General features: G+C 35.7%; 3 protein-coding genes across 5 annotated transcripts; 2 read left to right on the top strand and 1 right to left on the bottom strand.

The window, feature by feature from the left end:
* Positions 1 to 2,198: 2,198 nt before the first annotated feature.
* Positions 2,199 to 13,121, top strand: LOC116724815 (NACHT, LRR and PYD domains-containing protein 12-like). The gene is made up of 11 exons (XM_032570563.1): positions 2,199 to 2,426; positions 3,974 to 4,096; positions 4,230 to 4,277; positions 4,882 to 6,646; positions 6,747 to 6,920; positions 7,630 to 7,797; positions 7,997 to 8,170; positions 8,577 to 8,744; positions 9,082 to 9,255; positions 9,559 to 9,729; positions 10,557 to 13,121. Exons 1-11 carry the CDS (start codon positions 2,366 to 2,368, stop codon positions 10,801 to 10,803), a joined length of 3,273 nt encoding a protein of 1,090 aa, XP_032426454.1. The 5' UTR covers positions 2,199 to 2,365; the 3' UTR covers positions 10,804 to 13,121.
* A 426-nt stretch (positions 13,122 to 13,547) lies between these two features.
* tescb (tescalcin b) lies at positions 13,548 to 19,072 on the top strand. 3 transcript variants are annotated; one of them, XM_032570567.1, is made up of 10 exons: positions 13,548 to 13,660; positions 13,742 to 13,837; positions 14,371 to 14,440; positions 14,653 to 14,733; positions 15,806 to 15,945; positions 16,021 to 16,082; positions 16,222 to 16,326; positions 16,410 to 16,457; positions 16,637 to 16,746; positions 16,815 to 19,072. In XM_032570567.1, the coding sequence occupies exons 2-9, from the start codon at positions 13,774 to 13,776 to the stop codon at positions 16,721 to 16,723; spliced, it is 657 nt and encodes a 218-aa protein (XP_032426458.1). In that variant the 5' UTR covers positions 13,548 to 13,660; positions 13,742 to 13,773; the 3' UTR covers positions 16,724 to 16,746; positions 16,815 to 19,072. The 3 variants fall into 3 exon arrangements, with proteins under 3 accessions (XP_032426458.1, XP_032426456.1, XP_032426457.1); XM_032570565.1 differs by having other exon boundaries at positions 16,637 to 19,072; XM_032570566.1 differs by having other exon boundaries at positions 13,551 to 13,640; positions 16,637 to 19,072.
* A 2,308-nt stretch (positions 19,073 to 21,380) lies between these two features.
* On the bottom strand, positions 21,381 to 22,888 carry m17 (IL-6 subfamily cytokine M17). The gene is made up of 3 exons (XM_032570564.1): positions 22,776 to 22,888; positions 22,255 to 22,403; positions 21,381 to 22,147 (listed from the first exon to the last, which is right to left on the bottom strand). The coding sequence occupies exons 1-3, from the start codon at positions 22,828 to 22,830 to the stop codon at positions 21,680 to 21,682; spliced, it is 672 nt and encodes a 223-aa protein (XP_032426455.1). The 5' UTR covers positions 22,831 to 22,888; the 3' UTR covers positions 21,381 to 21,679.
* Between the last annotated feature and the right edge of the window lie 1,022 nt (positions 22,889 to 23,910).

The following is a 23,910-nucleotide window of genomic DNA, read 5'->3' as shown; positions in this document are numbered from 1 at the left end:
ATCAATATGCAATGTGTGCTGTATCTGACATACACTAAAGATTTTTATTTTAGCAGAAAAGGCTTTGGACTAAACTGTTACTCATGTTAGCCACTCTGGCATCAAGTACAGTGTATCAGGCCTCGGCACACTCATACATTTGCCAACAAACCACAGGAATCACCCACTGATTTCAAAAGTAACCTACAAAACGATGAATGCCTGACTTACCCAACCTTGCAAGGGCAATAGGCATCAGTGATCTTGTCCACAGTTACAGTATAGTGATGTAGAGGGTGTGTGGATCTGCCGTTTTCCTCATCGAGCGAAAGCATTTTGCTGTGACGTGCACAATGTTGGAGGCATTGCGTGGCTCAAACACCTTGATCTCATCCAAAAAAGATGACATTAACTTCTTAGTTCCACTGTCCATTGTAGCGGCTGATATATTGTGAAAATCTTGTAGAAATGATGCACTAATCGAGTCAGAAATACACTGCAGAGAATCAGTCGAAGTGGAAGACGCCATGTTTACACAGAAACAAGGCGCTGCCAGGCTTTGTTTGTGAGACTTGCGGCCACGTGGGATTTTCTAGGTCGGTTGTGGGTGGAGCTTGTTAAGGTCCATGGTGGAAAAACAACTTACCGTTACAGAAACACTATTTATCTGTGGTTATCGGTGGCTATGCTAACTAACCTGAGCATTCATGGCAGGGTCCATTGTGAGGAACTTGCCATAGCGCAGCAAAAAGGACGGAGGTGAGCAGTAATTTATCAAATCATTGATAAAACTTTAATGCCCAATAGTGGGTTTCAAGATAAAATAGTTAGAATAGAATATGGCAGTGTGTTTAGGTAGTTACAGTTCTTAGATTTTATATTAGCAATTACAGCTTTTCCTGTCACTAGAGAATGTGACATTTTTTTAAATGAATCAAGCAGACATGTTTAAGAACAGCAACAAAAGACATTTTGCAGCGAACTTGGTGATAGATGATAACATTTCTGTGCAATGATTAATAAGGTAGAAAAGACACACTGAAAGGCAACAGAGACGTGTGACCTTAGACTGAGAGCAAGTGCTGTCATGTCTGCTTTTGCATCAACACAACTAAAAATGACCAGATTTATTTACACTTAATTTATAAACGATATAGTCATACCCTCTTATTGAGATTAGCTGTTAGAAAAATGTTTATTACCTTATTAATGCTGCCTCCTTGTGGTTAACCAGAGAACTGCAAAGGTTTCCTTGTTAATTGAATAGAGGGCTATATATAATATACAATAGTTTTAAATTCGTATTAATCTTGGAAATTAAGCAATTAAATAATACAGAAGAATTGAATTGTTTGACACATAATAATAACAATTATCTGATAATTCATCCATGAAACTTCTCTTATACCTTTTCAAAGTAACAAATCTCTCTCTTTTCATGAAAAGTCGAAATAAAATTGCTATCCTAACACAAAAAAAATCTAGGATCTTAGAAGAAATGTCAAACAAAAACATTCTTTTACAAAATTAAGGGGTTTTAACTGATCAATTTCTACACTTTGGTCTTAAAAACATTAAAACAGGAAGCACACGAGCACTCATTCACTCTTACAGGAAACTGACAGAAAAAGAAACGCAAGCAAAAATTTGCAGTTAGTCAAATTTTTATGACATCCAAGCATTTCCAGTCAGTCCTCGTTTTTGTCTTTGCTCAAATTGTAACTAATAATCCCTTTTACATTTAACAATATACTTTAAAGTTCAACAATGTTTTTTAAGGTTTTGTTTGAAGTTGAAGCTTCTGAGTCAGTTTAAGGTTAAGCGCACACAATTCAAAGATATTGCAAAAATTCATTTAGGATCACAGGTTACACAAACTCCCTACACATAAACCTGAGAGAGCATTTTTACTGCTATTCTAATCCTTGCACTTCTTTATAGATTGCATCAAAAACCACTCCCATATGCTTCTCTTCTACAATTGTAGTATTTTATCATATTTTATTTAATGAAAACTATACCCAAATGGAATTTGAAGCACCATTAAGTAAGTTATTCACTGTTATTACTTTCAGTGCATTTATTGTGCGTTTGTGTCGTTGCAGGTTTATGATATAAGCACAAAGGGATGTTTTTCTAGTGAGTCATAGCATGCACAATGTACAATGTTTGCCTCACGTGACCTAATTCAAATGAAACCGGCAGCTGCAAACTCTTAGGTTTCCTTTTTATGTCAGTTAAGAGGAAGTCTAAACCTAGTGTTGCTTAGAGGAGAGTGAACAGACAGATTGAAGTAACTATGTCAGGATGGACATACAGGAAGAGAGTAAATGTAATGTCTCAGTCACTTAGTTTGCTTGTTGTAGTTTAAAATATGTAGTTTAAAATGACTATGGAAAACCGGTTTGCAACTAGTCAGGCTGTCGACGTGGCAACATCACAACAGGGTAAGATCAAAGCTTAATTTTACAGTGATTCACTTATGTATTTACAAGGCTTGGTTTGACTTTGAGAAGAAATAGCAAGCATAGTAAATGATTCTAATATTTTCTCCGGTTCTAAATAAATTCAGATATATTGAGAGCAGAAAGATAATCATCTGTCAAATTATCAAAACAAAAGCTAGTGACCAGACCAGATTGGTCCAGAATGCCATTTAGTGACATTTTAACACAGGTTGGCAAAGACAGAAATGAGAACATTATTATTCGATAGCAGCCCACATCCTCTGTCTAGACAGTCAAATCAAGTGAGAACTTGTTTCTGTATGTGTGGGTAAGGTGGTAGTAAAACAAAAGTGCACAGCAGTTGATTTATTTATCTATGAACAATATTTTTAAGTGCTTAAGGCAGGGGTGCCAAACTCATTTTCATTTTGGGCCATATAAAAAATCTGAATGTTCTTAAAAGGGCTGGTTGTGCCAGAATGTTTTGATAAAACCCATTGAATTGCTAAAATGTCAATAAATAGCTGTTTCAGCATTCAGTAAGAATTTCTTAAAATTGGATAATATTTAACATCTTTTCACACTGATTATTCTATCCAGGACTTTATGATTGTTTTTGTGTTTTTTGTTTGTTTGTTTTGTTTTTCAATCAAAATCACAGTTTTTGTGCTGCTAATTTAGAAATATTTGGAAGGACTTTCTATGATATTTGCAACATAATGTGTCATAGTTTTTGGCCAATTTGGGTAAAAAATTACAGTAAAATCATAAAAATGTGGGGATCTGCTGATTTGTGTGAAATTTCTGAGTAAATTTTGTAGATTTGTGAAAAACTGGAAGGACTTATTGATGTAATTTGGATTCTAGAAGGCTACATAAAAAGCTACATAAACATCTGGCCCCCGGGCCTTGAGTTTGACGCATCTAGACTCAGGCAATGATTAACAAAATTAGTCATTTAGATCAGACTTACCAAGTCAAGGCACCACCGAGTATAAGAAAATAATAGCTAAACTAGGTTTCAATTTCAGCTGTAGTCATATTTAGTAATTTATTTCTGTTTACAGCCACACAATGTGCTTTTTAAAACACTAGCATATATTCCAAACAGGAAACAGTGAGACAGCAGCTTTATGGCATAACAACAAGGCATTATGTCATAAATTTCAAGTCAGTATAAATTTAGTCCTACGTTTCGTAGATAATTTATCTGACATAGGCCCAGGCTGTCTTCTTAGTAAATAAAATAATGTTTTGTCAAGTAAGGCTTTTTATTCATGACTTCCAGATTTACTCACCTCTAAGAGTAAGCAAAAATACTTACAATAAAAAAAAAAAAAACGGGCACAAACATTTTTATTTACATTTTTTAATTCTACAGAACTTATTGGTGTAGCTTTTACTTTTGCTAAAAGGCAAATAATTTTTATATTTTTTTGAGGTCCAGATTAGTGTAAGATTTTTAACAAAGATTTCTTTGTTGGTGATTGCTATGATTATATTTTAAATGTGGGACAAATGTAACTAAGTTGTCTGCTCCATTTTAGATCGAGCTGCAGCAGAAGGCAACATTTTCACCGCCACGAATGGAAGCACCATCAGCGCACCCATTTTTAGTAATGTGAACATACCCAATGGCACTCTTATTGTCAACACAAACTGCACACATGGTAATAATTCGAAATGAATTTTAAAACATGTCTGATTATATGATTTAGTTTAGATTCGTCGAATTTAGAATTGTGAATTTTCTTCAAACCAGATTAAAAATGACCTAAAGTTTTCAGCTCATTTCTGTTTCAGCTCCAGTCGCAACAGACCAAGTTAAGGGCGTCGCTCCCAAACTCAAAGGTAAGATGTATAGAGCTGTTCATCTCTGTGGCTGATACAATATGTTACTTAATACTGTCATGTAGGCTTGCACTATTTGTGTTACACTAAAATATGACACGAACAGAAGATGAAAAAGAAATAAAAGAAATAACACAATAAAATTGACCCCTTTCACAATCCAATGAAACCCAACATGTATATGTACAGCTGGAAAAAATTAAGAGACCACTTAAAATTATCCGCGTCTCTGATTTTAATTTTTTATAGTTATATGTTTGACGAAAATTAACATTGTTCTTTTATTTTATGAACTACTGACAACATGTCTCCGAAATTCCAAGCAAAAATGTATTATTTATCAGCAGAAAATGAGAAATGGTCAAAATAATGAAAAAGATGCAGAACTTTCAGACCTCAAATATTGCAAAGAAGACAACAATACTAATGTTTTAACTCAGGAAGAAAATTAATATTTCAGAAATTAATATTTGGTGGGATAACCAGGAGGTTTTTGATGGGGTTCAGTGCAGTGGTCTCTTATTTTTTTCCAGAGCTGTATATTTATGGTGTATGAACTTTGAATCAAGAATCTAAAATTCGATTTTTGGTTTTAATCTTTCAGAAAACATCCAGAATTGCCAAGATGAACTAAAATCCTACCTTCAGTCAAGGACAAAGACTCTGTCTCAAGGAACAGAAGAAGAAACATCATCAACTTCTTTAAACAAAATCTATACGGAGCTTTACATCACAGAGGGAGGCAGTGGTGAAGTCAACACTGAACATGAGGTTATTGAATTGGAGTGTACAAGGTCTACAAATGAAGAAAGAAAAATCGATCTCAATGACATTTTCAATGCTTTAGCAAATGAAGAAGAGCCACCACAGAGAGTTTTGACAAAGGGAATTGCAGGTATTGGTAAAACAGTGGCTGTGCAGAAATTCACTCGGGACTGGGCAGATGGAAAAGCCAACCAGACCTTCACGTTCGTGTTTCCCTTCACATTTAGAGATCTAAACTTAATAAACGAAAAAGAGTTCACTCTCATCGACTTAATATGCTACTATTTTGAAGAGGTTGAGTGTTTGGATGTTTCAGATTACAAAAGCTCCAAACTTTTGTTCATCTTTGATGGCCTGGATGAAAGCAAATTTCCTCTGAACTTTGACCAAAACGAGCTGTGTCGCAATGCTAAAAGGAAAACAACAGTAGATATATTACTTACAAACTTATTCAAAGGCACACTGCTGCCCAAATCTTCAGTTTGGATCACAACTCGACCAGCCGCAGCCAATAAGATTCCTCCAAAGCACATTAACAGAGTGACAGAGGTACGAGGTTTTAACGATGAGCAGAAGGAGGAATACTTTCAAAAGAAAATCAGTGACAAGACTATTGCTCAAAAGGTCTTGGATCATCTTTTGTCAAAACCTCTGAGAAGTCTCTATATAATGTGCCACATTCCTATGTTTTGCTGGATTTCAGCCACAGCACTTCAAAGCCTCCTCGTGAATGAGGATCAAGCTGAGCTCCCAAAAACTCTAACAGAAATGTACATGCATTTTCTGATCAAACAGACAGAGCTGAAAAATCAAAAAGATTACCATGGAGGTGATACTGACAGAGATATGATCATGAAATTGGGAAAACTGGCATTTGAGCAGCTACAAAAGGGCAACATAATCTTTGGTGAAGAAGATTTGAAAGAATGCAACATCGATCTGAAACAAGCTGCTGTTTACTCGGGCATTTGCACACAGATCATAAGAAAAGAATCTGGTCTTCACAAAAAGGAAGTTTACTCTTTTATACATTTAAGCGTTCAGGAGTTCCTTGCAGCTCTGTATGTACACAAGACCTTTGTAGATCAGCGAAAAAATCTTCTCAGCCCAAGAGCTGTGATACCGGTGTCAGAGGGAGGAGAAAGTCCAATTATCTTTCTACACAAAAGTGCTGTGGACATGGCTTTGAACAGTGATCATGGACAATGGGATTTGTTCTTACGGTTCCTGGTGGGTTTCTCTCAAGACAAAAATCTGGGGCTTCTTCAGAAAATATTTGGAAAAAAGGACAAACTTCCACAGAGCCGTGAGGAGACAATCGACTACATTCACCGTAAAATCCAGAAGACTTCATATACCAACAAGGGTATTAATCTATTCCATTGCTTAAATGAGTTAGGAGACCAATCTCTTGTGGAGCAGGTCCAAAAGTATTACAAGTCAGGGGATATCAGCAAAATTTTACCAGTCCATTGGTCAGCTCTGGCTTTCGTGCTGCTTGTTTCCAATGAAGACTTGTCTGTCTTCGATCTGAGAAAGTACTATGGATCTGAAGCTGTTCTAGAGCGGCTGCTACCGGTGCTTAAAGTAGCAAAGATAGCTTTGTAAGTAAATCTAACTCATGTTAATCTTTTTCTACTTGGTGCAATAGGATTTTTTTTTTTTTTTGCAAAATGCTTACCATAATTTTCTTGCTCAATTCAGGTTAAGTGAGAGTAACCTCACTGACAGGTGCTGCAGTTATGTTTCTTCAGTTCTTACCATGAAGTCTGGAGAACTGGAAGAGCTGGACCTAAGTGGAAATAATCTGAACGACTCCGGAGTGCAGCTGCTCGCTGGCAGCCTGCAGGATGCCAACTGCAAACTTTCCAAACTCCGGTAAAATATATAAATCCTTCCCTTTGTAACTCACAGATTTAGAGTATGAATTTGTTGATTTGTAATTTTTGCAAGCAAGGTTTCTTGGATAGACACGAGACACTTTTGTGTCTTTTTAGAGCTCAGCATCAAAGGAGTTAGAAATGGTAAGTAAAATTAATTTAAACTGAACTTTCCTAGTCACAACAAGCACTCACCAGAGCCACATTCAGTTATTCATGCCCACTAACTAGAACAGGAACTCAAAAGGGGGAAAAGCAGTCAGTCAGTTTCATCAAACAAATTTCCTGATGTGTGTTTTGCATGTCAGCTCTGTAGGGAACAGACTGTGCACAGTGTAAGCACTGTATAAACATTTTGTTGAACATGTTTATGTTTAATAAAGCTGAAAATATCCTCAAGGCTTATTTTTCTAAGGAATCAGGGCCACTTTTTTATATTTAGTTGCATTTTTAGTTACTGTTTGCTTGCAAAACATGCTTTATCACTGAAGTGCACAGAAGGACCAGTTTATCCAATGCTCTATTCTTGCAAGAACTGCCATTGCTCATATGTGTAGCATAACTTTACTGAAATAAAGTGCAAAAATACTTCCAAACTAATACTGGTTTAAAACACTTGTCTCTTGTAAAACTAAGGACACAATACAGACCTGAGTCAGATCTTTTCTTGATTGATGTTTTTATGTCACTTTTGTTCTGTGATGCAGATTAAAGCAGTGCGGCATGACAACATCAGGATGCCGGCCTTTGGCCAGAGGAATAACATCGAATCCATCTCATCTGAGAGAGCTGGATCTCAGCAAAAATAAACTTCATGACAATGGAATGATGCTGCTTTGCGATGTTCTAGTGAATTGCCGTTTGGAAACTTTAAGGTAAAATATTTTCCAGATTTTATAAGTACTAATCTTAGATCAGATCTTAAATGGACAATTTGTCTTGTAGATAGCCCAAACGTTACAAATCATGAGAGTTTGTGATTTGCAAGATTTTGTGTAAATTAATTAATAAGACTTTTGTGATTAAGTATAAATTTCCACATGATCATGGTGAAATAAAATAATTTCTCTGCAGACTCTCTGGGTGTGGTCTTGAAGAGAAAGGATGCACACATCTGGCGTCAGCTCTCTGCTCCAATCCATCTTATCTACAAAACTTGGATCTGAGCAGGAACAGCTTCAGCACAACATCAGTCAATCAGCTTTCTAACTTCTTGCAGCATCCTGACAGTAAGCTGCAACGGTTGTGGTAAGCTTTGACAAAAAGAAAGAGATCTCTCCACTTCTACTAAATTTCAACACCTAAAAAGAAAAACATTTTAAACAAAATAATTAAATGCATGATTGTTTAAAGACTTTTTTTTGTAGGGATGCAATTGTAGGACAATTATTGTTTTCCAGTTTTCATCTTCAGCCCACAAGATGCAGAGTAGAAAAATGAATACACTTATTGTTTTACTAATATTTATCTAGCCTTTCAAAAGCACATTGAATATTTATTGACTAGTTGTTTATTTTGTGGCCTTTCGGCCAACCAGATGCACTGACTGTGTGCATGGAAATAGATTAAACTTAAGTTCATAAAGTTAAGTCTTTCCACAAGGTAAACTCTTCTGGTTTTTAAGAAGTGAGCAAACATCTACTTTTGTTCCAAGGCTTTTCAAAACAAACCTACAAGCGGGTGGTGCAGCTGTTCTGGTCTCAGCTCTCAAACCCGACCACCTGAAGGAATTAGACTTAGGAGCCAATACAATAGGTGATGCTGGGGCGCAGAAACTTTCTGAACTGCTGAAGAGTCCAAACAGCAAACTCGAAGCCCTGAGGTGAGAAAGACTTTATGCTGCACAAATATTGACACAAATTTAGATCAAGAATATTTCGAAAATGTTGAAGACGCTCAAATGTGCTGGGGGTGAAAAAAAGAAAACCTAATTTGTGGGGTTTTGCTAATACAGCAATCGGTCAGTTAAACATGACCCTCTTGGTGTTTCATGATCTACTCAGTCAGGAAAGAGACTAAGCTGGCTAAATATAATTCACAACAATGTGAGTTATATTTAGAACACCTTTCTATGTTTTTTGTATTTTTTTTTTTTTACCACAAATAAACACTTCTTTCCAGTCCAATTTTACAGCTCAATTCACTTTTATTGCCCATAGACTTCAAGGTTGTCGCTTCACAGATGAAGGCTGTGCCGTGTTGGCTTCATCTCTGAAGACAAACCCGGCTCATTTAAGAGATCTAGATCTGGGAAGAAACATCATGAAAAAACACGCAATTGAAGAACTTTCCAAGTTCTTGGAAGACCAAAGCTGTCAACTGGAGATACTGAAGTGAGTACCATGTGCAACATACCTCTCACGTTGTTTTCTCTATGATAGAGATAAAACTCAATGCATAATTCCACCCAAGTAGTAATTTCTAAATTGTGTTATATACTTCACTATATGTTCATCAAGGTACCAACAATGTAATTCTCAACCTATTTCACCAATGACAACTTGTGTTATTGCAACTGTATGCATTTTTGATAGATCATCAAGTTACATGAAATACTGTTGTTTTTAAAATGATTGCTATTGGGATTCTTTATGAATAAAAATACCAATGCTAAAAATGTCAATCTTTTCTTGCAGCCTGAAATGTTGCATTGTAACCACAGCTGGATGCAAGCCTCTGATTTCAGCTGTCAGTCGTTGCTTTTCCCTCCGAGAGCTCAACCTCAAGTACAACCTGTTCATGGACGAGAGCCTGACGCTGATGTGTGATTGGCTGAGCAGAACCGAATGCAAATTAGAAGTGCTGAGGTGAGACTTGCTTTGTGTCTTTTTAGTAGGACAACTGAAGATTTGAACCAAATGTTTCTTGGTTGTGGTTGACAACAGTGAACAGTGAACGTATGTATTTTGTGAAGAACAACAAACAAAAGTAATGTTTTGTGGTGATTACCTTTTACCTTTGAATTTCTGACAAAATCAGAAATTCAGAACAAAAGCATGAACAATTAAGAAGTAATTTAAGTCATTTAAAGTTCAGATTTGAGTCCTGAGCAAAACTATTTAAATGAAGAATCTGAATTATTGTTCCAATAAGCCAACTTATGTAAAGGGTAAATATATGCAAATACAGATTAACTTATGAAGTGGCAGGTAAATTAGGAAGGCAGTTTATTTGTATTGCACATCAGCAACAATTGAAAGTAAATGACATGACTGAAACAAACAAAAAAAACATTACAATGCAGTAGCGAAGTAAAGGAAGCAGTAAGTTTATGATATTTCAGCTCTAAACAAGTGAAATATTTTAGCCTTAATTTGAAGGCACACACAGTTTCAGCAGTTTTGATCATTAGTCATTTCACATCAGGAAGTTGTGAGCCAAACAACAGTTTACTTGGTCCTACACTAATTTTATATCCATAAATGTAGTATATCTGCAGTTTATTTAACAAATTTAGCCTGTAAAGAAACCATTTCGTACCCATGTACTTAAACACTGAACGTTTTTTAACTTTGGACTCAAGAGGAAAAATTTTTCATATTTTGTTTAATTGTAATTACTTGTACATTATCTCTAAAGTCTTCATAATACACCCTCTTTTGGTTGACTTCGATATTTAACTATTTTTTTCCAGGTTGTCCTTTGTTAAAGAGAACACCTGTGAGTTGCTAGCTGCGGCTCTGAGGTCAAACCCTTCACACCTGAGAGAGCTGGAGCTGAGCAACAGTCATTCAGAAGAATCAGTGAAGTTCCTGACTGACTTACAGAAGAATGACGACTTCAAGCTGCAGACACTGATTGTGACAGATCATAATGTGTTCAAAGAACAAGCCCTGTTAGCGACACTGACAGAGAAATTGAAGAAATTAGAGATTATTTGACATAACGTCCTGCTTGGCTACCGCAAATGTTTATTTTTTCGTTTTTATGTCCTTCAGTTTGTTTACTACCTAAATGTTATATTCTTGAATTTTGTAAATTCACAAACGCTTTAAACTTGACTATCTATAACATTTGTCTTAAGATTTGTCCCATTTTGGATGGGAAGACTGTTACAATTATAATTTTGCATAGGCAGAGGTAATCTAGACTCAGTGTACAGTTCTGAGCGTTTATATGATATTACGTTTTGACAATCTGCAGTCAATAATGAATATTTTTTTTTACATTCTGAAGTATTATAAATATTTCTTTGATGAGATTTTGGTGGTGGCATTATGGTGGTGGGTCAGGGTGCAGCCTGGAGGAACTTGATAGCAGCAGCAGAAATTTAATCCGTAAATAGTTTTTTTTCTTTACATGATATAGTTTGAATTTAGTCAGTTTGGGCAACTGGTTCTGGGTGTTATGTTACACAGGAAATGAACTACGGTGATTTTTTTATTCAGTGATTTTGATTTAATGTGGTAATTAGATCATTTGCGCACAAGAGGGCAGTGTAATGCCAGAAACAAAGGGAGTGGTCACCTTGTCTTTGGAAACCGCAGAGTTGCTTCGGTATCTATGCTTTACTGACTTTTTATAAATTGTCAAGAGGAATGTGATTTTATTTGTTCAATTAAATTTTCTTTAGCATGTTGTGTGTATAAAATTAAAATGGTCAAAAATTACTTTTAAAATCTTTAAAGTAAACACTTACAGTGATGTATTAAGATTATCATATTTTCTTGCTGAAGGATTTGAGTTTGCATAATGAAAATCTATCAATGGATATGGAGGACATGCAAACTCCACAACAAGAAACTGAATCCAAACCCTTCTTGCTTCTAAAGTAAATAATGCTAACCACTGCTAACAGCTAGTTGGGCTGGAAAACACACACATGTGTTCCTGTGTTGCCCCCATGCGACTCATAGAAGTACTGCAAGTAACACAATTTGTACAGTATTTTTTTAATGATTTTTTTAGTTTCCAAATTTGAATAATATAACTTAGTTCATATTGTTATGTGGTTCATATGATTTTTTTAGATCATTTATATTTGATTACAACATAATAGCAAGTGGTTAGGCTTTTATTCATGCCCTATTTACTCTTTTGCTGCTCGTTTTTCCTTCAACTGTTCTTGGTTTCCTACCTTCACACATATTTTTTGTATGCTATACTAGGAATTTTTGTTTGTCTGTCAAGATTATCTTTTTATCAAGTCAAATTCAGCATTAAATGGAACTTGTCAAATGACTCAAACGGGGCAGAAACTTGTTACTGGCAATGTTCTTATCTGTGGTTTATACCGCTGACTCTTAGACATCTTAAACCTCATGCTACATAATGTGCAGCAGGATTGATGTAAGCAACTACCATAACCACAAAAGTCTTTCTCTGAGGTTTTGTTCAGTTAGTGCAGCAACATTTCTTTTGGAGTTTGGTGTTTTTCATTTTAATTTTTATTTTTTTTACCACTCTGGGGAATTAATGAGTTACAATAATCTGTATCTGTTAGAGATGAGTCGCAAACATCTGATGACAATTTTCTGGAAACTATATAACTTATGTATTTATATATATATCACACAGCACAAAACTAGTTTGTTTGTTTGGGGGTTATCTGTCTGTACTGCAATGCATTTAGGAATATAAGAGTATACGGGTTTGCATAGAAATTCATGCCACACTTTAGATTTTGATTTGTAACAAAGATCTGAAAAGATGTGCATCTTTTTTCTCCTGTTTCAAAATCAATTTAATTTAACCTGCAAGTAAAATTTGCAGATTAAATACGTTTTTAGGAACATTTAACGTTGTCCATTTCAGCTGTATTTTAATTTGTAACTGTAAACTATTTTGTCAACTGTTCATTGGGAACTAATCTCTGTACTTTGTTTAGCTTTATTTATTGTATTTATTTGTTATGCATACGGACAGAAGCTGCTAGATTGATGTTAATCACCAACTTGGTTTTTCTCTGTTAGTTTATTTTTATACAAAGTAATGTTTTAATTACAATCTTGGGATAGTCTTTGAATGTTATGTGTGAGTGCATTCTCCTTTCTTTATTAATAATTTATATGCTTATTGTTATTTATGCTAAAGGTTAGTTATGTGAATTAATTATGAAAATGTATGTAGTCTGTTTATCTCATTTTTATGCTGCTCTTGCAACTTTAGAGCTGAAGCTTCTGGTTGATCGTAACCAACAACTTAGATTTTTTGTTTTCTTGTAAGAATAAATAAAATAAACCCAAGTGTGTGTTGTCAAGCGAACCCACTGACTCAGAACGAAAAAGAAGGGTTACATTATGCACTTAGTCATTTTCAATAAATTAGTGTGCATTCTGATAAAGCTATAGTGGTCAAATTAAAAGTACATTTTGAAAATAATCTTCAACGTACATTTATTAAGGTCTAATTTCTGTAAGTAAAACATGATTTTTGTTGTTTTGATGTAATCCTGATTTATATAGCTGTAAGTTTAAAAAATACAATTAACAGAAATAATTACTAATAATTAATCACCACTTACTGAAATAACTGAATCTTCCAATAACATTCTGACTTATTGAATATGATTAACCTCAAACCCGGATTTAGATTTTTTTTTTTTAAATTACTATTATTTTCAGCCATTAGGTAAATAAAAGCTTCAGAAATTTAAATCAGACGTTGCCGTGTTGTTTTTAAGGACTGTGTCGTCATAGCAACTGGTGTTGCGGAAGTAGCCATCGCCGCCTGCAGGGGGATGCGAACTGCTTGGCCTGCACACGAAAGCAAAAAACAGGTGGGAGCCCGGGATCTGAGGTAAACACTAATACGGACATGGATTATTCTGAAACATGATCGCATGATCCCTGTGGATTACATCCTTTGATAACTCCACAGGTCAGAGAGGGGAGAGAGAGCCTTTAGCAACGATGGGAGCACTAAAGTCTACACCGGATCCGATTGAATACTCAGATCTGTCGGAGAAAACTGGCTGTGAGTGATCATTATCTGTTATCAAAATCTTCCCTGTCGGACGAGAAGGAAGTCTAAATAAGAGCTTCCTGAAATGGAAATGCGTTTTCATTTTCAGTCTTATCTTGAAGGGGGATGCAAAAAAAAAAAAAAATTAAAAAATGCAAGCGTTCCTCTTTTAATAAGAACAAACCACCATTTGGTTTCGTGCTGAAAAGACGCGTAAATGTGCCAAGTTTGGCGGAGGAGTGGTGAATAATTTAGAGTGAAAGTTAAGGGAAGTGTAACATTATCCTTTACACAGCACAATGCTGTTAATAATAGATGTTGCTGCAACACTGTTCACTACTTGTCAAGTGAACTCCTCTGTTCTCTCAGAGGTTTATTGGTAGACGCACAGAATGCAAACTAAATAAGTGGAAAATGAAATTTGAATACACAAAATAGGTAGCTCGGAATCATCCATTAGTGAAAAGGGAGCCTTGAATTTCCAGCTTAAACTTACAAATTGTACAATTATTACAGTATTTGCTCACTTTGTGGTTTGTTTTCAGTTTCACTTAAGCAGATTAGAGTCCTTCATAAGAGGTTCAGAGAGCTGAGTGATGGAGATGATGTTTTGAGGTAAGCTGTAAGTTCATAATTGTTCACTGATTCCTTGGGTCTTCTGTGAGTACTTGACTCATTTACAAACCGTTTCCAGTCAGTAACAGATCATGAAATGCCAACTTAATTATTTTTAAACTGGAAACCTTAATTGCAAAGCTTCAGTCATCTCATCTAACATGAAACTATTGCACCAAGTTTGGCATCTTAATTTCCTTTTCTTCTCTCAGGAGGGAACATTTGCGATGCATCTCTTCTCTCAAATACAATCCCATTCGTGTAGAGATCATAGAGGCTTTCTTTAACCGAAGGTACAGTACAGCGATGAATCTTCATTATGAATAATAATTTCTATTTTTTTTATTTAATTCCTCTAACTGTCCTCTATAACGTAAAACAATTAAAATAAAAAACAGCAAAAAGCCAAGAGTGTAACAAAGAAATCTATGGAACACTGTAGCAATGTGAAATATATTTAACAGTAATTTTTGATTTTCTCATATTCTCTTACAATTCTCTTTATTTTATTAAGAAACATACAAAGCAAGAAATGTAAAATATAAATGAATCTTTATTCGCACTTCCATGTTTTTTACAGCAGGTAATTAATTTTATATCTTGATTAAGAAATAAGATATCAATCACTCCTGTCCCTGCAACAGGAAGCACTACCATATATGGGCAATGACACGCAGTCTGTGCTATAAAGAGAAAGAGACAGTTTTGTTCTTCATTAAAGAGACCTTTCTTGAAGAAATATATGGACTGTATGTGTCACAGCTTTTTGCCAATGCAGAATGATGGTGTCAGCACTTTCACCTTCCCCATAGATCCTCTGTGCAGGAAATAGGTGTTGCCCGTGTGCTGTCAGCTGTTTTCTGAACAAAACAATGTCCGGCCAGTCACAAACTCTGATCAGTCTTATCTTGAAAGGTGATCCAAAAATGCAGGCATTACTCTTTTAATAAGAACTAACATCACCATTTGATGGTGATGTTTCTTGCTGAAGAGAAAATCTGTCAAGTTTGACTCAGGAGTGACGAATAAATTTCAAGTGAAAGTTTATTGGGCCTGCCTACTGTTATTGCTGGCTGACAGAAATAACCAGGAAGAGACAGATTTTTTAAAAAAACTAAACATATATATATATATATGTATATATATATATATATACATATATATATACATATATATATATGGACAAGTGTAGGCATTTTACACTGATGCCTACATTCGCATTTACAACATAACTTTACTCTTATGAAACTTGGGCTCGGTTTTCTCTATTTAATTGCTTGTTATTACTGTTGGTACTATTGTGCGTGCAAGTTAACTCTTAGAATAATTATGGCATGTATTTTTTTTGTGTTGTTTTTATTGCAGAAACTTTTCCCCGAGTCATCAGGGCAGGGCAGACGAGATTGGCTTTGAAGAATTTCTGGTGGTCATGTCTCATTTCAGGCCCCCGTCTCCGAAAATAACAGATGAACAGCGTAAAAATATCAGGAGGGAAAAACTTCAATGTGCGTTTTGTCTTCAGGGAATCTCTAATCGATGTTTGCCAGTGACTGGCATAAAAGTTGCATTTTTCTCCGCAGTTATATTCAACATGCATGACTCAGACGGCGATGGATTGGTAACGCTTGAGGATTACAGACATGTGAGCTTCTTATTGAATCCAAAATATTCAAAACATCCTTATTGTAATAAGAATCATTTGAATTATTGTTTGTCAGTCACCTGGAAATTGAGGATTTCACCTCCAGAAATCAGAGCTGGTCTTGTTCTGATATTTCCAGGTGGTGGAGGAGTTGTTATCTCGCAGCGGAGCACTGGGGAAAGAAACAGCCAGAGCCATTGCTGATGCAGCCATGTTTGAAGTGGCCAGAACAGTTGGTCACAAGGTAAGGAAGTGGTTTTGATTAGATAAAGTCGTTTGCTTCATTCCTTGCACAGCCTAAATCACAAGTTTCCTGTTTGAACTCAGGACCCCAATGAATTTTATGAGGGAATCACCTTCGAGCATTTCCTGAAGGTTTGTTCACATTGTGCTTTTAAAAGAAGAAAAATAGTTCATCCAATATTTAATGTGTTGCACAGCTAGTCAGCATATGTTTTTAAAATGACATTGAAATTGATTTTAGTTAGTTTGAATGAATTTGTATGAGTCTGAAACGCGTAGCTTAGTTGACGGGTTTTTTTTTTTCTTTGCAGCTGTTGTCTAACTTTGACATCGAATCAAGGATGAACATTCGGTTTTTAAAGTCGAGTGTGAACCCTTTCTGCCAGTTGTGTTGCTAGCCTGAAGTGTCCAGCTGTTTTAAGTAAGCTTTGAGAATAGAAAGTTTTATGCCTTAACTGTGTGATATTAATTTCTTGTTTTGCTCTGTAGCAACATGCTTGCACTGACGATACGCCTCCTGCATGTTGGAACAACTATGCAAACTGAACGACAATTTGAATTTATTAGAAGACTTAATTCTAAGCAATAAGATTGCACTACTGTATGGCAAGACAGAGCAATGATATTCAAACATAGATGGCTCTATTTGTTGATCTAAATGGGAATGAATATACAAATTATTTTCATAAATCTCATGTGATATTATAGTTGTCTTGTTGTAGTTGTCTTATGATCACAGAAAATATTTATTTCTTTACTATAGAATGTGCTTGCCTTGCATTGTTTGCACAAAAACACTTTATTATTTGCATTTATTTTAAAAGAAATAACATTTTGGTTCCAGTGAAAACTTTACAATACACTTCATGGGCATGAATGCTCTTTCAGCTTTCGGCCATAAAGCAGACTTTTGAATTGTCTTTTTTAGATCAGAGTGAATGTCATAACCCAACCAAGCCACCGCAAACACGGGGTTAAAGCCTTTATGGCATCATGCCTCGAATACACAACTCTTATAGCTGTATATGGCTAACAGCTTTTAACATGGTTTGACTGCTGTTCTTGCCAGAATGGGCCATTTTCTGATTCATTTATAGATTTTCTTTATTTAATAAATTTGCACCATAACCAGTCAAGTCTGAAAAAGAATTAAAAGCCAAAAATTGATTTAACATTCATGCCAATAATGAGTGTAGGTTTGTGAATGGAACTTTATTCAAATAAATATCCTCTTTTATTGTTAGCAGTGTTCAAGAAACGGAATGATATTTAAATAAAAATGACTATATATGTCAATGCAGGGGCTTCAACATGCAACGTTTTATTTTTGTAATGCTCCTTGATCAAAGACAGTATAGTTTGTCTCATGGCAAAATGTTTTTTTGTCATTTTCTTTCTATTACAGAAAATATTTATTTCTGGTTGTGAGCAGTAAGTGCCAGTTCCCTGCACTCTGTAGATGCAAAATAAAGGACATTGAAACTGTTTATTATTTGCATTTCTCTCAAAAGAAAAAATATGGGCATAAAATCCATATTAATGTAGGGCCTTGAACGATGCATGAACCCTTTATTTCTCAGGATGGAGTTATTGTGCAACAAAGCCTCAATGATTTTCAAATAAGCAGAATAATAACGTGTATATAATCTTTGTGCTACTTCATCATAAGAGGATCATTCATATATTAAGGTTAGTATAAGGTTAAAACATTTCTTTATGGGGAGAGAACTACACTTGAGCAAATGCTGCGAAGATTTATCAGAAGAAAAAAAAACATCATAACCTGAAATAAAAATAAGTACCGTAATGGAAACCATTTTCCTTGAGCAATGGTGAGAAAACTGAAGCAACTTAAAACATTTACTTTTCTCTCAAAGTTCATGATACAATTTTTGACAAACACAACTGACATTTTCACATAAGAGTCTTTGAGAAGCTTTCTAAACTGAACAAAAATAAATACAAGCATAAAAATCAAAACAAAATGAAACTTAAAAACGGCAAGTCAGCATTTGAACTTTACACCAAATGTTGCAGCAATCGGAAGATATGTTGTCATCTTTCTTCCTTCTACCCACGCTTTTCTGACTGTCAAACGTTAAAAACAATCATAAAATAATGAAATCGCTTAAAAAAGTTAGAACTCATAAACGTTAATCATTATTAATATTATTGTAATTGCGTATTGCCTATTATTCAGTTTTTATCTTACTTTGTTACTGAGAAATACTGCCATCTAGTGGCAGTATTTCTCAAATCGGGAAACAGCAGTTTAGGGCCTCATTACTAGCAGGGAACAAACAAACGAAATAAATAAAAAGTATATTTACAAATGTATGAGTAATGTGTATTTTTCAAAATATGTCTATCATTTGTTTCATATCTGAGTTTTTTAATAATAGTTATTAAATTATTAAATTAAATGGGTAATAGACAAATGTAGAAATATGGATGACAAGATAAAAAATATTGTGTTCTGGTGGCCATTAGTAGTCAGAAATAGTTCAGATTAAATTATGTTAAGGGTCCCAAACAGCTTCTGGGCCCACTCTGATGCTAAAGTGTGTGTGTGACTTAAATCACCCTGAATGTGTGCCACATCTAGAGTCCTGCTACACCTGGACTCTGCATTTTCTCCTCATACATTCATATTCAGTAAATGTGTCACAATCAGTTGTAAAATTAAAAGTATCTTTTGAAAATGAATACCTTTCAATCTGCTATTAAACATGAAACTTTTTCTGTCATGTTTTCATTTGTTTCCTTGTGTTTCAATTACTGAACTGAACTGAGTTCCAATAATGCTTTAATTTATTGCATATGAGTAGTTGTGATGCAGCGTAGGTAAAAAAACAACAAAAAAAACACTTGTGGTGTCACCACAGGATTCAACCACTCAAAGTTTCAGAAGTTATTTTCCACTTGACTCATAATTTTCATAAAATGAGTTTATCGGAAGCACTATTTCAAGCCTCTTTCAGTCCGTTTCTCTGAAAAGAGAGTGTTTGAGTGGGCCATTCAAAATAATTTGTTTAAAGAAATAAAATTTCAAGGAAGCGATATTAAAGCAACCTGTAACACCCTTTAAACCACAGGTGTCAGACTCCGGTCCTGGAGGGCTGGTATCCTGCAACTTTTAGATGTGGCTCTGCTGCACCACACCTGAATAGAATAATTAGGTCGTTAGCAAGACTCTGGAGAACTGATCTACACAAGGAGGAGGTAATTAAGTCATTTCATTCCAGCGTTTTTGTACCTGTGGCACATCTAAAAAGTGCAGGACGCCGACCCTTGAGGACTGGAGTTTGACACCCCTGCAACTATTAAAGGTTTGTCATGCTCCCTGGCTTATATTTACACTTTTAAGTTCATTCAAAGATATTTTTTTTATTATTATTAATTTGACACTACCAACTGATGAAGTTGACATTTTCTATAAGATGAGTAGTGATTAAACAGCTATGGGTGGCCCTGTGCTCAATCTCTGTCCAGTGGGTTAATTAAGACTTAGATCCATTTTTGGTTTTGAAACCTGACAGTGTACTGTTTCCTCGAATGTAATAAATTAATACTAGTTTGGATCTGATAGACTAACATTAATATTTGTGAAGTGGAAGGAAAATAATACATAGGTTTTCCAAAGGAAGACATTGTTGAAAGAAGGCCATAAAAAAAGATTAAGCTTACTTAGTCTTTACTTAGATGTGAAACGTCACACTTGCAGGAAACTGACTGATTGCACATCTCAGTGCACCATCCTCGTTGTGAAATATGGGTTGTGGCAGCATCATGCTGAAGGGATTCGTATTTGCTTTGTAAGGATTGAAAAGCTGGTCAGAGTTGATGGGAAATCCGGAAGCAAAACGTGAATGTGCAGAACATGCAGGGTTTGGCAGAGGTTCAGTTGCCTTCAGAACAACTACACTAAACATGCTCAGCGACAATGGGATAGATTAAAGACCAGAACTAAATCTTATCTAGAATTTGTGTGAAAATGTACCCAGTTTGACTAAGCTGCTGTTTTATAAAAAAATTTAAAAAAACAGAGTTCAAACTTTTCAGTCTGCTGGTAGAGACACACCCCAAAAGACTCACCGCTGTATCCACAGCAAAAGATCATTCTTCAGAATAGGCTGAATGTAAATGTGCATCACACATTTAAGATAATTATTTATGAAAACTTCAAATAACTACATATCATAATTCTTTCATATCGCTGTCACACAATATTTTGTGCTGTCCAATAAGATGCATGAAAGTTTGTGGTTCTAATGTGACAAAATGTGGGCAAGTTTAATGGTAATACTATTTCTGCAGTATTCGGTAAATTTGCTTTTACTGAGATGTCAGCAGCTGTTTTTATATTTCCTCAAATGTGGGCTGAGGTATATATTATAAGTACAGTTAAAAGAAATGCATGATCCACACTCAATAGTAGGTGTTGCCCTAATGTGCCCTCAGTGTTGCTTTAAATAAAGCAAAGTTATAACAGGGAACTTGATTCATGACCTAGAGTAAATCCCCTATCTACTTCTAGTTTCCTGACAGCTTGTGACTGGAGGAAAGTTGAGCTCAAATTAGTTAATTTTGTGGAAACGATATTATCCAGAATAATAAAGCTCAAGTCTTCAGGTCTTCATTCATGGGGGCAACTTTATCCAAAATGTTATCATTTTTGTTCCCCATCTTAATACGCCCTTACATGAGCATCTATATAACGATGCAAAGCTGCAAGTGACACACCGTTAACAAATTTAGTGGTCTGACCCTGTCAAAACACACACACACCCACACACACCTTGTGACTGACCAGACAGCCTGCTAGTTTCATGAAATCTTTCCTATCTGATGCAGCCCTGTGTTGAACACATGCGTCACTAGAAGTTGATATCACACAGTCAGCGTCTCAGCAGCTTCCCGATTTTCTTTTTAACTCCTCTTTTAGGGAGTGATTCTGTGCCAAAAAAGAAAAAAAACAGCACATGATACTTTTCATACACTTTGGGGGGAAAAAAACCTATTAGAAAAATTTACAGAAATAATCCAACAGACAGATCAGCTTGTGTTGCATCTTTTAATTCTCCTTACTGATGTAATCAGGCGTGAACAAGAGATTAATGTTATGTGTAAAGCAAAAAAAAACATTTAAATTACAAAACATGCAACAATAAGCCTGTTAATCATTTCACACTTCACTCGTTCCAGGAACACTTTCAGAAAATAAATAATAAATACGATAAATATCCTCCATTACTCTGATGTACCTGCCATCTTCAAGCTAATGTTTTTGTAAGTCTATTACAAGTAAGTAAAGTGCTGCTGGAAACTGACCGCCGAAGGTCAGTCCCAGGTCATCAAAATAAGTTGAATTCACTTGCTGGTGCCTTTCTGCAGACTTTGCTTCTTAGAGTCCTCATGTTTTTGGACATGTTTGTCAGGAGCTTCTTGTAGGTCGTCAGGACCACACAGCCGTAGACCTTCTGCTGGAAGATGTTCTGAGGCGGCGGTAGTGTTGTGGATTCACCCGCCGGTTCCGGTAGAGGAAGGTTCGGGAAGACTTTGTGATAAAAGTTGTTTATGCGGCGAGTCAGCATCCCGGTCCGATTTATCACCATGTTAAGCAGATTTAGAAGCGGACTCTTGGGGGGCTGCAAGTCTGTTTGCTGCTCGTACACCCTCCTCAGATGAGGGGCGAAGGCTTGGAGCTGTGCATACATGCTTGCTGTTTTCTCTGAAGGCTCCAGCCCAGAGATGTTTGGGTCAGGGATGCCACTCACCGAAGCCTTGCACAGGAGCTCTGCCATTTCCCCTTGGGATGCTTTCTGCCAGAGATGAATGGAAATTCAAATCAGATTCAAAACATAATTTAATACAGTGACAACACATGATTGTTCAGGTAAAAATGAAGCAGATTTATGAATTTACTCACATATTGTTTTATTAGATCACCAGTGTCCTTATGGACAAGCCTGGTGAGCTTCAGAGTCTGATGCAGGTCATGGCTGCACCCCTGATTTCTGGCGGCTGCCACTGTTTTTGTTGAATCAACAAATACAAGCAGCAGGAAGCAGAGTATTGCTGAGGAGAACAGAAGTGGTCAGTTATTGTAAACTGCCTCACATTGCAGGAGAAGTTCATTTACAAAACTGTAATCGCAGAACCAAACTCCTTCCACTGTAGAACACACTGACAGGAAAAACAGAATGTCTTATTGTTTTGCAGTCTAAATATTCTGAAATTGTGTGGAAAAAATGTCTATTACACAAATACTGGACAAAAACATGCTAAAAGGGAATCAGACTCATTCATGCAGGAAACTGCAAACTTCAGTTAGTTTCACAACAGCCACAAGTCACTAAAAATAGGTTGCATAATTTTAAGAAGAAAACGATCCGATGAGGTTTAAAGCTGCTTTTTGAGTTCAAAAGAAGTGAATGTAGGTTAACTTACTTGCTGCTCTTTCCAAAAGCTGTTGAAAATGCATATTCTTTACATGACCATTCATTCTCCTCTGTGTCTCACAGTCAAATTGTGTGGACTTGTCATGATCACACTCCTTTGAAACTTCTTTAGAAGAACCCACAGGAAATGACGTGCACCAAACCTCATGAACGGCACGTCATCCTGGGCAATTTCCTCCTGACTAAAATATTAAGTTCTTCTTATTGCAATTATTCATTTTATTATTTGTATTAACTGTGACATGTTTCTTGGGAATAGCATTGACCTAAACTTAATAATAACAACAATATGTGTTATGAGATTAGGTCAATTCTCATGCATGTCTGATCTGTGTCCAGACATGTCAGGGCAATGACCTAATCCAAGGACATATATGGAGGGACGGTTTGAAAGTTGCAGAGGTATTTAAGACAAAATGGTTGCAGGCTTGGAAAAACATCAACACAAACGGTGGGTTTATGTCACTTCAAAAAACCATCTTGACTTGGCGATTAGGCGTCAAGTCACTAGAAATGTTCTCTGTCCTTTGCTCAGCTCAAACTGTGACACAGTTCTGAACTTACTTTTACTTATTTTAACACAAATTAAATAAAGTTCTACCAAAAGACTTTATTTCATATTTTCTCTGGAAGATTTTAACTGTCTGATGAAACCTTCATTTTATTTTAGTAGATTAATACTTAAAAAAATAAAATGAGAACTAAATGCATTTCTGAGGTGACTAGTGTGATTTTTTTTTTCTTTGCTTTTTTTTTTTCCAGAAACAGTGACATCTTATTTTCTGAGAATATTGGTAAACTTTTCTGCTTTGCAGCAATAGCTTTATGTGGTATTCCATACAGGGTGCTTGTCAGGTCACAGGAAATGCGTTTCACAATCACAGACTTTACATATACGTAAAGATGAGTGAATCTGCGTAACAAGAAGCAATGAGCCCAACTTCTGACAGGCAGAATGAGCGGATGAGTTCATTGCTACACATTGCTGTGTTACGTCTTTCAGGGATTTTAGCCACACAAAGCTTTTTAGGAAAGATGTCACTTCCGTTTGACAATACCCGCGGCTGGTATTGAGGAACGAAATCCTGAAAGCAAACAAAATATTAACAAAATACCACTGTGTC

Source organism: Xiphophorus hellerii, chromosome 8 (assembly GCF_003331165.1).
Source record: "Xiphophorus hellerii strain 12219 chromosome 8, Xiphophorus_hellerii-4.1, whole genome shotgun sequence".
Classification (NCBI taxonomy): domain Eukaryota; kingdom Metazoa; phylum Chordata; class Actinopteri; order Cyprinodontiformes; family Poeciliidae; genus Xiphophorus; species Xiphophorus hellerii.
This window is presented reverse-complemented; position numbering and strand designations above follow the sequence as displayed.